A 13283-nucleotide genomic window follows, 5' to 3' on the forward strand; every position below is an offset into this window, starting at 1 on the left:
TGATCCAATTGCAACAGTGGGGATGGGAGAGGAAACGAGAGATGGGAAGTAGACGGTGACCAATGTTTGACCTAAATGCGAAAACCTTCTTTCCAACACTGTAATGAGGAATTGTATTCCACTGGCTCCGATACGGTCAGCGTCAGCCCACCGGCGTTTAAATACTGCTATGTCGGATTGTCCTTGGGAACAGTTGTCCCGTCGGCGTGAACCCTGAACAGAGTCCGAAGTGGGGAAAGACGAAAGGAGACAGGAACAGTCGGAGCGTGCCAACACTGCAAGCACACAGACGGCCAAATAAGAATAACGAAGAGGCTGGAGGCAGATCTGTTTCGTGCCAGCAGCCTAGTGGAGCACTCCTGTACCGTATTAGCAGCACCTCGGGGGGGGGTGGTGGTGCGAGATTTGCGGGATCGGCGATGGAGGAGGCGCCCTGAGGGAGGGGGAGGGAGGAGTTGCTGGGCACAGTGGACTGTGGACTATGGAGAGGAGGAGGATGATGATGATGGTGATGGATGGCGAGTCGACTGGTTGTCAGTAATAGGGGATAGAAGGCAGTAATGAAGCGACAATGAGGTCCCAATGGATGCTAAGAGATGCTAGGAAATGCTGGGACTGAAGCACGGGAAGAGAGAAGAATGTTGGGGGAAGCCGTCACGGGCCTCTTCTGGCTGTCCGCCCGAAAGGCGGCGGCGATCACATGCAAAAGGTCTGACCACCACGGAGAGGATCAGCTTCCCTTCTTTGCCTTCGGCGTCCCAACCAATCTGGTTGTCAATAGACCACCAACAAAAACAACAATTGAGCCATGCAGCACACTATGCTTCCTTGTACCTCATACCGTCTGTGCATTGAATTCCCGACGGGGCCCTTGCTTCTCCGACGCACCGAATATATATACATTTGTATCCTCGGTGCTATCTATTCCTTCCATCCTTCGTATCCTCGAGCAGATCGCGTCGGAGAAAAAGAAACGTCATCGGGGACGTAAGAGCCCGTATCATTGACACCAAGGCACCACCTACTTACTTCGGCTCTCTCCATGCGCCACCCTGCACCTCCATCCTGACGGCAGCCGCCAGGAACGCAACGGTCCCCGCTTCGGGTTCGGTGTACGTACGGTAGGCGATATGCGTCACCCGTATTGCTGGGATTCCAAGCTCGACCACCTGCGACATCCACGTAGGCAAACATGTACTACTCCCCGCAGTATGTTGTGCTGACGAACCAATTGGGGTGAACGTGACTGGCAACCGCCGTTATGCCCATGAAACCGTGATTGAACCGGCCTGTTTCAAAAAAAAAATTCAATATCGAGGTAGGGGGAGGGGGAGGGGGGGAAAGCCATTGCAGTATCGGCAGAAGTTTTAGAATAAGCCCCTGGTCACCAATTTGAGGTCCTGGTGGAACTGGACTTTTTTGCGGACTGATGTTGATGCTCGATCTAGTCTATTTATTGATTACTTACTGACTTGATGGGCGGAAAGGACAAAACCAACTCGGGTATAAATGAAAACTGATCGCCATTCTTGTTTCAACATAAATCAAATTCAAGCTACTTGATCAATCTGCATTCCTTATCAATTATCTGGAGGCATTTTGGCAATTCTACGCGTCAGTTTGCTTGGGGGCCTGTGACGTACTATTATGGTGACTATGTTGAACCCCTCAGATGACTACAGTATTCAACCATTTAGAGAGAGCTATGAAGGTTATACCGGGGCTCATGTTCGGCCTCTCACACTCTGATATATGTTGCTATCAGTTGAATTTGGTATTTAGACTAACATAGAACCGAGACTGAAACATTGTCTGTAACTGCAGTAATAGGACAAGTGTAACTAAGGACAAGCTGATATGAACATGCTTGAAGGGAATAGTGGTAAAAAAGGCAAAGAAGAAAGAGGAAAGGAACGAAAAAGACCATCAGTAAGGTGGAACATGGCAGACACAATTTAGGCAAATAAAAGGTAGACATAAGAAATGAATACAGCCGAAGAAGTAACCGGACCAGCCCCCGGGTTGACTACCAGGGTGCCTAGTGGTCTTCCATGACCTCATCTTTCAGCTCCGCTGGTCGTGCAACCTCATCGTCTTCAGCTTCTGCGGCAGGCTCAGCGGCATCTCCGGCAACTGACGAGATGTCACTGGCAGCATATCCGTTTCCGCCCTCCAAGACAGAGGAGTTGTCGTCTCCATCAACGTCGCCTTCTCCTTCATCTAGCTCATCATCGTCGGCCTCTTCGTCATTTTCATCGGAGGAAAGCGCTTCGGCTTCGTCATCGGGATCGCCGCCCTCACCGATAAAGCTGTCCTCGTAGCCGAGTTCGGCTGGGTGTGATGTACGAACTTTTCGTGCCGGACCCACGTCTTCATCGCCACTTCCCTCACCAAGGAGTTCTCGATCAATATCATCGAGGCCTTCCTCACCTTCAAGGTCTCCGTCTTCGTCGCCCAGCTGAGCTGAGCCAGGCATCGGCGAGAGCTCTTGATCCCGGGAGGGCACATCCAGGCCATCTTCAGTGGCATCAGGGTTGTCCGTCTTGGCACCTTCAGCATCTTGTTGGGCACGGCCCCGGCTGGCTTTAGCACGAGAAGATTTCGTGATACCCCGCGCCTTCATCTCACCTTTTGCTTTCATCTCAGCGTCCGTGGCGTCAATAAGTGCTTCCATTGTACGCCTGCGCTTAGCATTGCGTACAGCCCGGGCTCTGCTACGAGCCGAGGATGGGGCGCGCCCAGTGAGATCGGCGGAGTGTTCCATGGCCAATCTGCTCTGTCTTGCCTTCTGGCGCTGTTCCCGTTCCTTTTTGCGATCTCGTTTCGGGCCATTGGCATCGTCAAAGTCCCACCGGTCCAAGCGTCTAGAAGCCTTGCGAATAACGGACAGGAAGTAGCTAGCACTTTCACCGAAATCTTCCTCTTCCTCCGGTTTTGGGATGAGACCACCTTTACCCCATGAGTTTTCCTCATCGTCAGTGTCGTAACCCTCAGGAAGATTCGAAAGCAAGCGGCCGTGGCGGACGATTGGGATTTCACTCTCGCGTTTCGCACGCAGAATACGATATGCCTCGTTCTTCCGCTTGGCTAGAAGGTATTCAATACGCTGTCGTCGATTTTGCTCCACAGCCAGCTGGTGCTGGGTAAGGGGCCGGGGTCGGCGAGCGGAGGACTGCTGAGGTAAGGAAGGTTCCGCGACGAACCGGTTCAGGATGGGATGGCCAGAGCCTGGAGGAGCTGGAGAAGCAGCGTCAGGTGTGTTTTCCATCTTGGTTTTTAAGATGAGACGCTGCTGACCAACAGAACGGTTAAGAGAAGATTCCCGCTTGGGTCTCTTGTAACGAGACCGGGCAGATTGTCCCGGGGTTTGATAGTCATCCTCTTCATCTTGCGGATAGCGCTTCGACGAGGGATGCAATGGAGTGGACATAGTGGACCCACGGCCATCACCTCGACCTAGATAAAATCTATTAGTTTATCTGGGAGTTCTTTCTCATGGGGGTGAACTTACCCGAGATATCTCCCGAACCGTCTTCATCGAAGCCAAAGTCTGGCAGGCCTATCAGAGAAACAGTCAGCAAGGGAAATCGATATAACAGACTGAGAGGAATATTTACCTTTCTTGGACCGTTTGGTTACTCTGGGCAGAGGCTCATCTTCTTCCAAAATGCCTGTAGATCCATGTCAACGATTGCTCACGTACAGCCCAAAAAAACTGATGGAAAAACTCACGTTTACGTTCCAGGCGCTTAGCTTCTCCGTATTCAATTTCGGACTGGGTGTCGACATTCTCTTCATTTGCCTGTTCTTCAGTGAGACTTTCAAACTGGGGGACCTTGATAGGCAAGCCGCCGGTCCCTTCACCGTCTAGACCTGGGCCGAACGGGTTATTGAGTGCGGCTTCAGCGCTGAAGTCGCTCTCCAGATACCACCACATTAGCCAGAGGAAACCCTTCGCACGGCTTCGACTGCTGAGTGTGCCTCGCATAACCAGGTCGAAAAAGTCGCGAGGAGGGAAGAAGTGCATCTCGGACACCCTCGGGGCAAATTGTGCCAGGACGAAGATCAGGTTTACCGGGTTTGTGCGAGGGATTGCATGGCGCTTGATTCTATCGAGAGTATTGGGCTGGTCAACATCCTCCGATGCACCCTTGAGGATGGACTTGAGACGAGGAGCATCTTGTAGTTGCTTGTAGGCATTGGGATCTTGGTGGGCTTGTAGGGAGGGGATGGAGTGATAAGTTCGCAGCTGGGCACGCATCTCGGGGAAGACTAAAGACTATCAGTTAGTAGTGCGCGAGACAGAAGGTGCCAGCAAGTTAAAGATCTAAGGAAGGACATACAATTGAGCGTGGTATTCATCCGTCCGAAGTTGACGAGCAAACAAACCATAGCCATGCTAATGGCCGCCTGTTTGTCATTTTGAAGCTTGTCCTTCAGGATCTTACTTGTCTTGCTGCTCCTGGCCATCGCGTCGATATAGATATCTGCAAAATCCATGTTTTTCTCTCCATCTGGCCACCTTGTGAAGACCTTGGTTTGGTCCTCAAAGACGAGCTTGAGGAACTGATACTGTATGTCTTTGCGCCACAGGGGAATCCCATCTTCTTTCTTCAGGTGCCGTATTTTGTTTCCTGAATAGACCGAGCCGATCGTGCCGTTCGCCTGGCGCCGAATGCCGACCGTCATGTTGTGAGTTTGCTGCTCATCCTGAGGCTCTGACTGCGCAAAGGACTCGTCTGCGGCATTGCTTTCAACTTCGGCCATCTCGGGCGTCGGATAATCCCAGAGCTCAATGCCACTCTGGAGTTGTCAGGTAGTGCGGAGCGTCCCAGATCTCCAACGTGGGAGTTCCTCGTCCGCGTGCCCTGAAAGCGGAAGTCGCGCAAGGGGAAAGAGGTGAGGGTGATGAAATCGGCTGGATCAAGGACCGATTGGATGGCTGGATGGGAGAAAGAGTCGTGGTCGGATGGATGAGGACGACAAGGTAAAGATGGGAAAATGAAGCCAGGTGAGATTGGCGCGGAAGGGAAGTGAAGAGGAAAGGAAGAGCCTGGGAGGCGGGCAAAGGAACGTGATCCTGGACGATCCGTGACTTTGTTCTGGCTCCCTTGGCTGATCTCCGATCGTAGGCGGCGGGTGTGACTAAGTTAACCTTGTAAATAACGGTGGTTACACTGGGAACCCATGTCACTAAGCCATGACCGCGGATACTCTGAACACAATTAAAAGCTCTGTACTCTCATGTGCTAGCTGCTGTCATAGTACTTTTATGACTTGCAGTCGCTCACATATTGCTTGTTGTGTGGTTACATTGGAATCCCCGGGTCGTGTGCACGGCTCCAATTTGAACCAACGGGGATTGGCCCATCCATAGAGGAAAGAAAGGCTGTGGACTTCACCAACATCAGTGATAATCCACCTTGACAGCACCCTGATGAGCCAGACCAAAGAAATGCAGCTACAGTGCCAAGTCATCCGTTGGAGCATTCCTGCTATGTACCAGTCCTTTGCTTCTGTACGGATCCTCTTCAGATGATCCCTCTTATAACGCAATCCAGGCTACTACTATTTCCCTTCCAGGAGTACGGATTAGATCGTACGGAGTACATTCGAACTTTTTTAATAACAGAGAATAACTAGCTCCCTTCTCTTTGAGACACGTAGTCTCCATAAGCAGGGCGTCTTCGGCAGTTCCGTTGAGCCCAACCTGCTAACTGACAAGAGACGATGATACATACACTTAGCGCCAGCAAAGCAGCATCCCATCCTCCAAGGATCCGAGAAATGAACCACATAAAGAAGACCCCATTGAATGTTAGATTCCACGGACCCCGGTGCAGAGAATATTTTTGTGGACACCGCAGCTCAAGCCAACGCCATACACAATGCAAAGAAGAATCCCATCTCTATCATTCGCATGCCCATTTTTGTGCACCACCGTTCATTGATGCCGTGCATAGAAACCGATGCTCATCAAACAAAGCTCATGGCCGTAGAGAGAAATTTCCCGAGACCCTGGCGTTTCTTTTCGTCGAATGTCGACATGCAGCTCAGGAGGGGGGAAAACATCCCGAGCAGAAGCAGTGACACAGCCAGAGAAAAAAGCATGGATGGACGAAATAAACGGAATAAGAAGAAAACCCGCCATGAGAAACCGAAACTGTAAGAAATCTATTCGCGAGACACGGTCGATGCAGCTGCCTAGCACCAAGCAGGGACAAATCATAAAAAGCACTTTTCTGAACACGAAAAGCCGGCACTCTCGCTCGGCACGCGTCGTTCAAGCGGATCTCCACATGGCCGCCAGAGAACAAAAAGGGTATCTGATGGAGCGGTCGCAGGAGAAAGACAACGCATTCTATGATATCCATGCAATGCCGACCCGGATGCTCACGATTATTAGCGTGTATAACCTGGAGCAACGAGATGGGGACATCGGACCGCATCGAAAACCCATGTCTAAAACAGAGCAATAAATAGACGACATTGGCAAAATGCTCAGCAGCAGAAACACCAGCACATAGAATAACAGAAAAAAGGAAAATAAAAAGAAAATCCTTAGAGCGTATCTAAGATGATGTCGTGGCGGTCATGACAAAGCCGGTCCTGAGAGAAAATAGGAAAAGAGGAAATAGAAAACTCAGGGCTCGTTCTGATCGTATCCGTTAAAGGAAAGGCAAAGGAGGAAGAAGGAGCCAATCAGACCCGACGGCCTCGTCAGAGACCACAACCTTTCGTAGGCGAGTAAATAGTTTACCACCAGGAAGAGGGTCCAGTAGGGCCGGACGGGTTGCCGTAGCTACCACCACCACCGTAGCCACCGCCGCCACCACCGCCGCCGTAGCCACCACCACCACCGCCTCCATAAGAGGGGGGACCGCCAAAGCTACCACCGCCGCCGTAGCTGCCACCGCCTCCACCGTAGCTGCCACCGCCGCCGCCGAAGGAGGGAGGGCCGCCCATGCCGCCGCCCATACGACGCACGTCGCGGGTAGCATTCGAGGAGCCACGGCCACGGCCACCACGACCACCACGACCGCCATATCCGCTGCCCTCGCGAGCAATGCTCTCAAGGAACGAGGGAACCTCCTGGTGAGCCTCCTTCAGAAGGTCAATCAGGTCGCGGACAACACCACGGTTGCCACGGTTGAAGAAGGCAGTAGCGATACCGGTGTTACCCGCACGACCGGTACGACCGATACGGTGGACGTAGTCGTCGATGTCGGTGGGCAGATCGTAGTTGATGACGTGGGTGACATTGGGGATATCGAGACCACGAGCAGCGACAGCAGTGGCAACAAGGATGGGGCAGCGACCGGAGCGGAACATTTCCAAGGCACGCTCACGCTCACGCTGGGTGCGGTCACCGTGGATAGCGGTGGCGGGGAAGCGCTGGTTGAGAAGGAAGTCGGACAGAGAGTCGGCCATACGCTTGGTCTCAACGAAGATGAGGGTCAGACCGGTTGTGCCATGAGTGTGGAGGATATCCAGAAGAACGGAGCGCTTGTCGTGATCCTCAACGTACTCGACCTTCTGGGTGATGTTCTCCGAGGTAGAACCCACACGACCGACCGAGAGGAAAACGTAGTCCTTCAGGAAATCACGGGCCAGCATCTGGATGTCACGGGGGAAAGTGGCGGAAAACATGAGAGTCTGGCGATCAGTGACAGAGGGCATATCCTCGCCTTCAACAATGCGACGAATCTGGGGCTCGAAACCCATGTCCAACATGCGATCGGCCTCGTCCAGAATCAGGTACTTGATGTTGACGAGGGAGATGCGGCCACGCTCGATAAGATCGACAAGACGACCGGGAGTAGCAACCAGCAGATCACAGCCGCGCTCGATCTGACGGAGCTGGGAACCGATGTCGGCACCACCGTACACAACGCAGGGGCGCACCCAGGAGCGGTAGGCGAACTTGCGGGCTTCGTCGAAGATCTGAGAGACAAGTTCACGAGTCGGAGCCAAGATGAGGGAAGTCGGGTAAGCCTTGCGCTGACGGCCATAGCCGAACTGACCACCGGCCTGAGCGGGGGCCTGGGAAGGTCCATTCTGGAAAGCCTGGGACAAAATGGGGAACAGGAAACCACCAGTCTTTCCGGAACCAGTCTGAGCGCAAGCCATCAAATCACGACCGTTCATGACAATGGGAATGGAGTACTTCTGCACGGGAGTGGGGGTCTGGTAGTGAGCAAGGGTAATGTTCGCGATAAGGTGGTCATCCAAGGGGGGGTTGGTGAATGCGTTGACGGGCTCCGGAACATCTTGACCGGAAGCCTCCACGGGGATGTCGTCGTAGTTGGCGAAGTTGATACCGGTGTTCTGCTTGGTGGGGTCGTTGGGGACACCGAACAATTCGCGCTCGACACGGGCGTTGGCAGGGCCGGGGATGTGCTTGCCGTCACGCCACTGGCCATCTCCAGAGCCTCGGGCAGAACCACCACCACCTCCTCCTCCGTAGGAGCCGCCTCCGTGACCTGGGTTTCCGTAAGCATTTGGGTTAAAGGGCCGGCGTTGAGCTTCTTGAGGGCTCCAGCTAGTGTTACCGTTGGTGGGGGCGCGAGGGCTAAAATCAGGGGCGTTAGCGTTAGCCCAGTTGCCGCCGCGAGGACCGCCTCTGCAGGATCAAGCAAGTCAGTCATTGAAGACGACTGAATTACTGATGGAGAGACGGGACAGGGAAGGATGAAGATCACATACCTAGAAGCCCAGGAGTTGGCAGGACCGGCAGGGCCAGTAGGGGCAACGGGGGCAGGGCCAGCAGGAGCAGGGGCAGGGGCACCGTCCATGTTTCCACCCATCTGGCGTTGGCGGAGATGGGGAGGGATGTAGGCGGCGCGACCCGTTTGGGGGGCAGGAGCGTGTTGAGACTCGTTAAGGGAGAGGTTTCCCATCTTCAAGCCGTCGGCCATATTTGCGGTATTTCGGACTGCGAACACGGGACAGATAAGTAGCTGTTTTTTGTGGCGTAGCACGAGTCGGCCAGAGGACGTACTGTGTTGAGATTCAAGCGGAGCACTTTTCAGATGTATTTGGGAAGCGAAGACGTTGTTCGCTGTCGTTTAACACTGAAAATTTCTTTTCTTCTGTACAAAGCTGGACAAAAGGAAAGAAACCGTGAGAAGAAAAATCCCCGTGTCTCTATCGAGTGGCAATACAGGGAATCAAATAAGAGAAGAGTAACACAGTGCGAACGAGGCACAGGTAAAGAAAGACCTTGGGGAGAAATACAAAAAGAAGAACAAGACGATCTCCCAGATCTAATCCTCTATTACAGCGTAGAAAGAAAGAAGAAAAAAGGGGGGGGGGAAGGGAAGAGAATGGGATACGATGTGGAGATATTGGAGAAAAAAATCGAAACCAGTCTGGATTAGGAGGGGAGGGAGGGGGGGGTTTAGAGGATGGTAGAAGAAAAGAAGTAGGAAGAGGAGGAAGGTTTGTGGGACGGAGAACGGGGAGGAGAGGCAAAGAAGGATGACTACGAAACTAAGGGAGTTATGCACTGGTAGTGGTTGGCAGGCCTGGCGCACTGGCAAGGTTTTGCTTGCTTATTGGCAGCCCGGCGATGGATTTATTGGGGACACCCGGGCCAAAAACGGTTCAGCGTGTAAAAAGAAGCGAAGCAGCAGGAGGGCAAGCCGGCAGAGGGGGGAAGGGGAGAGGGAAGGTGGAAGGCGTGAAAAAAAATGAAAAATCAAAACTGAAAAAACCTAAACTAAAACAGAGTGGTGGCGCGGACTGGCGGTGCGCTGCCAGATGGTGATGGGCTGGGCCCTGTCTATTTTGCCCTCTTCTTTTTTACCGTGGGTTATCATAATACTACTGCAGTCGTGAATGGCACTGTCAAGGCTGGTTAATTCTGAAAGGCTTGATTACATCGCACCTTATGTCTTCTCAGATGAATCTATCTCTTCATACTATATTATTGAGTACCAACACTCTTGACATCCCAGGATTGATGGGCCAAGATCCCACGCACCAAGAACCGTGTATTTACGGAGTACTACCGGTAGATCTTATTAGCAGTAGTACAACCAGGTCGGTCGGGGCGCGCTTCACCAGTTGATCCTGTTTTGGACCAATCTGACGCGGTCAAATAAAATCTCTTGTCATTGCCTGAGGCAAACGATCTACCATACCGTATGGACGGTATTATTTACGGTCACGTGGTGTATGATCTCTTCAGGCCAAGCGCCTCCTTGCCGCATCATTTACATTGGCATCGTTTGCTGGACCTCGGCTTCTACAGTACAAACCAAGTACCTACATGGGTGCTCCGTACTTTATCGCAGCACCCAGCACTTTGACCTCGATTTTTTCTGTAGGTTCATTTGCTTGCAGTCAGAGCGAATGCATATGCCCGAGTGTAATCTCGTATTCTCACCCAATGTCGACACGATGGAGTGTTTTCTATAAATACTGACGTGACTCTGGCATCATTCTGCATGCCCAACTGGTTACTTACACAGTACAATCGAATGCGCGATCACTGCCTAGTGCAAGTACCTGTTGTATGCGGTCAATATGTACTGTGTACTTATCTGCTATTAGCAAGCAAAGGCGTCTTGGAAAGCCCTGCTTTGGCTTGCTCGGTACAATGCAATTCGCATCTGATATGGCTTCGATGTCATGAAGGAAATTCGGTATCTTGGTGATATTACCTTGGCTTTCATACAATACTCGATAATCTACAGGGTAGTCTTATCCCGGGCCACTACTCAAGTTGATCCATCCAGTGTCCTATGTAATCTCATGCAAACAACACTCCACAAGGCTATATAGTTACAACATACGAAGCACCTCCTGCCCCATTTTCAAGTAGCCTAGTATCCCAGAAAGCTTCCCAGCGGAAGTTATAGCTATAAGTTGTGACCGAGTCAGTAAATTGGAATACGCAGGAAACGGGGCGCAAGGTCGTAGTGCATGTACCCGCCAGCGTACTTTGCGCGTCTTCAAAGCCGGTGAAAAAAGCTCATCCAATAAAACGAACATCATAGACAAGTGGCATACCCCGAATCATAGAGAGAATGGAAGGAAAGAAGCCGATGAAATAGGTCTTATAGCGAAGATCATTTTGAATCAATCAAGCAGGGTGAAATGATTTCAAACCCATATCTTGCGGATTGTTTTTTTTCCTTTTATCCACCGGTTCTCCGCAACTGGGGTGGCCTCCACACACACCGTCCTTATCGGCCTCGGTTTGCATCTGCTATCTAAGTAGTAGTACGCAGTAAAGTCGTGATCAAGCCACTGACAATCGATGAAGAAAACGCGCAACAGGTATTGTAAAAATGGAGGAGCTTTGTGAGCATGTACTAGTGATTATCGCAACATATTTACTAAGGAACATCCGAAATATCATGAAATGTCAAAATCGAGGGGTTTCGTTGCCTGCGTTCGATTGCCGTTGTACCTGCACAGTACATTTTTTGAGCGAGCACTTTGTAGGTAAGAGGTAGTAGGCGCACCTACTAAGTACTAAGGTAGGGATGTCGTACTCGTCCCACATCGACGATATGGGTGGACTTTTGCCGCTGTCTGCCAGTGGAGATTACCAAAGTGCTATGATTGGGGCCAAGCCGCTTCACACCTTGCCACCCGTCGAAAGATGATCTCATTGCTAACCCGAAGTTCTGTACAAAGTATTATTGACAGCATTCGCCACGGCTGATCTGGAATGAGCTGTAAGGGCAATTTATACCAACTACATGTACCTTTACGAGGTTAAGCATAATGAATTCATGATACACATTGCAAGACGATATCGGTGTTTTGACTGCTTGTATTTGGTATATCTCTTTGACGAAGTATTGATACTAATGTACCTCAAACAATGCTTCGCTCAGCCTTCTCTTCCTGCCCCTTGAGGGATCGGACCAAAAAGAACACGAGACCAACGACAACGGCGAGCCCTGCGAACTTCGGGAAAATGTAGGGAGTGTTGTCAGACGTCATTGGCATGGGAGTTGGAGAGGGAATAACTGGCATTGCTGAAGGTTGTGCCAATTCTTCAGAGCTCGATTCTTTACAAGCAATCAGCACATCATGGTTTCATCCAGTAGCACGCTGAGACCCGAGGGAAGAGGTCTACAGCTCCTCGTGGCTGCTACCTTTCTCCTCAGGCTTGTCTTCCGACTCCAGTTCTCCACTCTTGACGATCTTGACAGTCTCCACAGGCTTGTCACCACGGCCCTTGGGGACGTTCTCGATCTGCGCGACAATTTCGTAGCCCTCGAGCACCTCACCGAAGACGACGTGGCGGCCATCGAGCCATCTGTTAATGGAGCAAATCAGCCGGCTGTTCTTTCTGAAACAAAAGTGGGGTAGGCTTACGGGGTAGGGACAGTAGTGATGAAGAACTGGGATCCGTTGGTGTCCTTGCCGGCGTTGGCCATGCTAAGAAGTCCCTTGCGGGTGTGTCTAAGCTTGAAGCTCTCATCCTCAAACTTCTCGCCGTAAATCGACTTTCCGCCAGTGCCTTGTTGTATGAAGGGTCAGCATGTTACAGCAGACTTATTGTCAATGTGATATCGGAAAGTGTACTAACCATCACCACGAGTGAAATCACCACCCTGGATCATGAAGTCCTTGATGACACGGTGGAAGGTTGACCCCTCGTAGCCAAAGCCCTTCTCGCCAGTAGCCAGAGCGCTGAAAACGATTGATGTCAGCATGGAACAAAGCTCCTGAAACCCGACTGCGGAAGCCATACCGGAAGTTCTCAGCGGTCTAAATAGGGCAGATTGATCAGTATGAGTCCCTGAAACTATAAGGGTATGATGATGTTTACCTTGGGGACGGAGCCGCCGTACAGTCCAAGCACGACTCTTCCCAGGGGCTTGTCTCCATGTTCGATGTCAAAGTACACCTGTGTGTAAACTCAATTAGAACATTGACAGCAAGCGCCCAAGATGTTAGCTATACGACGTACCTTACTGGTGATCTTTGGGCCCCGGGGCTTGTCTTCTTCGGCGTGGACAAGAGCGAATCCGACCGCCAGGACCAAGAAGAAGGACAGGAAAAGGTTTCTGAAATTCATGGTTGCTGAGGATGTCTTCGACGTAGAAGACTTCTTCCAATTGCTTCGAAGCGCAGGAGATTCAAGGAGCAATCGTTTGGGAGATCAAGGCCAGCTTGCATTACTGCGGAGGTGCCAAGGCCGCCAGAGCTGATCGGGTATAGCTCGAGCGTAATTTGGCGTTCCGACGGTGAACGTTCCCACCCACTTTGGCGCAAATTGTATTGAAAACCAGGCAGCCGTTGTAATCTTGGATACA

The 13283-nt window shown here is 51.6% G+C and overlaps 4 protein-coding genes across 4 annotated transcripts; all 4 read right to left on the bottom strand.

The window, feature by feature from the left end:
* Window positions 1–2038: 2038 nt before the first annotated feature.
* Window positions 2039–4767, bottom strand: BO70DRAFT_370195 (putative INO80 chromatin remodeling complex (Ies1); the record flags this gene model as incomplete). Its single annotated transcript, XM_025544722.1, has 5 exons — window positions 2039–3456; window positions 3512–3559; window positions 3618–3671; window positions 3733–4272; window positions 4344–4767. The coding sequence occupies 5 exons, from the start codon at window positions 4765–4767 to the stop codon at window positions 2039–2041; spliced, it is 2484 nt and encodes an 827-aa protein (XP_025400686.1).
* Window positions 4768–5188: 421 nt separating this feature from the next.
* On the bottom strand, window positions 5189–5577 carry BO70DRAFT_221752 (uncharacterized protein). The gene has a single exon (XM_025538731.1). It carries the CDS (start codon window positions 5488–5490, stop codon window positions 5260–5262), a length of 231 nt encoding a protein of 76 aa, XP_025400687.1. The 5' UTR covers window positions 5491–5577; the 3' UTR covers window positions 5189–5259.
* Window positions 5578–6756: 1179 nt separating this feature from the next.
* BO70DRAFT_428200 (DEAD/DEAH box helicase) lies at window positions 6757–9382 on the bottom strand (the record flags this gene model as incomplete). Its single annotated transcript, XM_025547950.1, has 3 exons — window positions 9002–9382; window positions 8707–8935; window positions 6757–8623 (listed from the first exon to the last, which is right to left on the bottom strand). The coding sequence occupies exons 2-3, from the start codon at window positions 8916–8918 to the stop codon at window positions 6757–6759; spliced, it is 2079 nt and encodes a 692-aa protein (XP_025400688.1). The 5' UTR covers window positions 8919–8935; window positions 9002–9382.
* Window positions 9383–11901: 2519 nt separating this feature from the next.
* On the bottom strand, window positions 11902–13101 carry BO70DRAFT_360952 (peptidylprolyl isomerase). Its single transcript, XM_025542922.1, has 6 exons — window positions 12938–13101; window positions 12797–12874; window positions 12719–12735; window positions 12554–12657; window positions 12340–12484; window positions 11902–12280 (listed from the first exon to the last, which is right to left on the bottom strand). The coding sequence occupies exons 1-6, from the start codon at window positions 13043–13045 to the stop codon at window positions 12094–12096; spliced, it is 639 nt and encodes a 212-aa protein (XP_025400689.1). The 5' UTR covers window positions 13046–13101; the 3' UTR covers window positions 11902–12093.
* Between the last annotated feature and the right edge of the window lie 182 nt (window positions 13102–13283).

This window comes from Aspergillus heteromorphus, assembly GCF_003184545.1.
Source record: "Aspergillus heteromorphus CBS 117.55 chromosome Unknown BO70scaffold_8, whole genome shotgun sequence".
In the NCBI taxonomy this organism is placed as follows: Eukaryota; Fungi; Ascomycota; class Eurotiomycetes; order Eurotiales; family Aspergillaceae; genus Aspergillus; species Aspergillus heteromorphus.

Bases quoted from the DNA above. Each gene is read 5' to 3' on its own strand.
- BO70DRAFT_360952 (XM_025542922.1), bottom strand. From the start codon at position 13,045: ATGAATTTCAGAAACCTTTTCCTGTCCTTCTTCTTGGTCCTGGCGGTC. The intron at 12,875-12,937 runs GTACGTCGTATA...GTTTACACACAG, and splicing joins GCCCAAAGATCACCAGTAAG to GTGTACTTTGACATCGAACA. The intron at 12,485-12,553 runs GTTAGTACACTT...TCATACAACAAG, and splicing joins TGATTTCACTCGTGGTGATG to GCACTGGCGGAAAGTCGATT.
- BO70DRAFT_221752 (XM_025538731.1), bottom strand. From the start codon at position 5,490: ATGCTCCAACGGATGACTTGGCACTGTAGCTGCATTTCTTTGGTCTGG.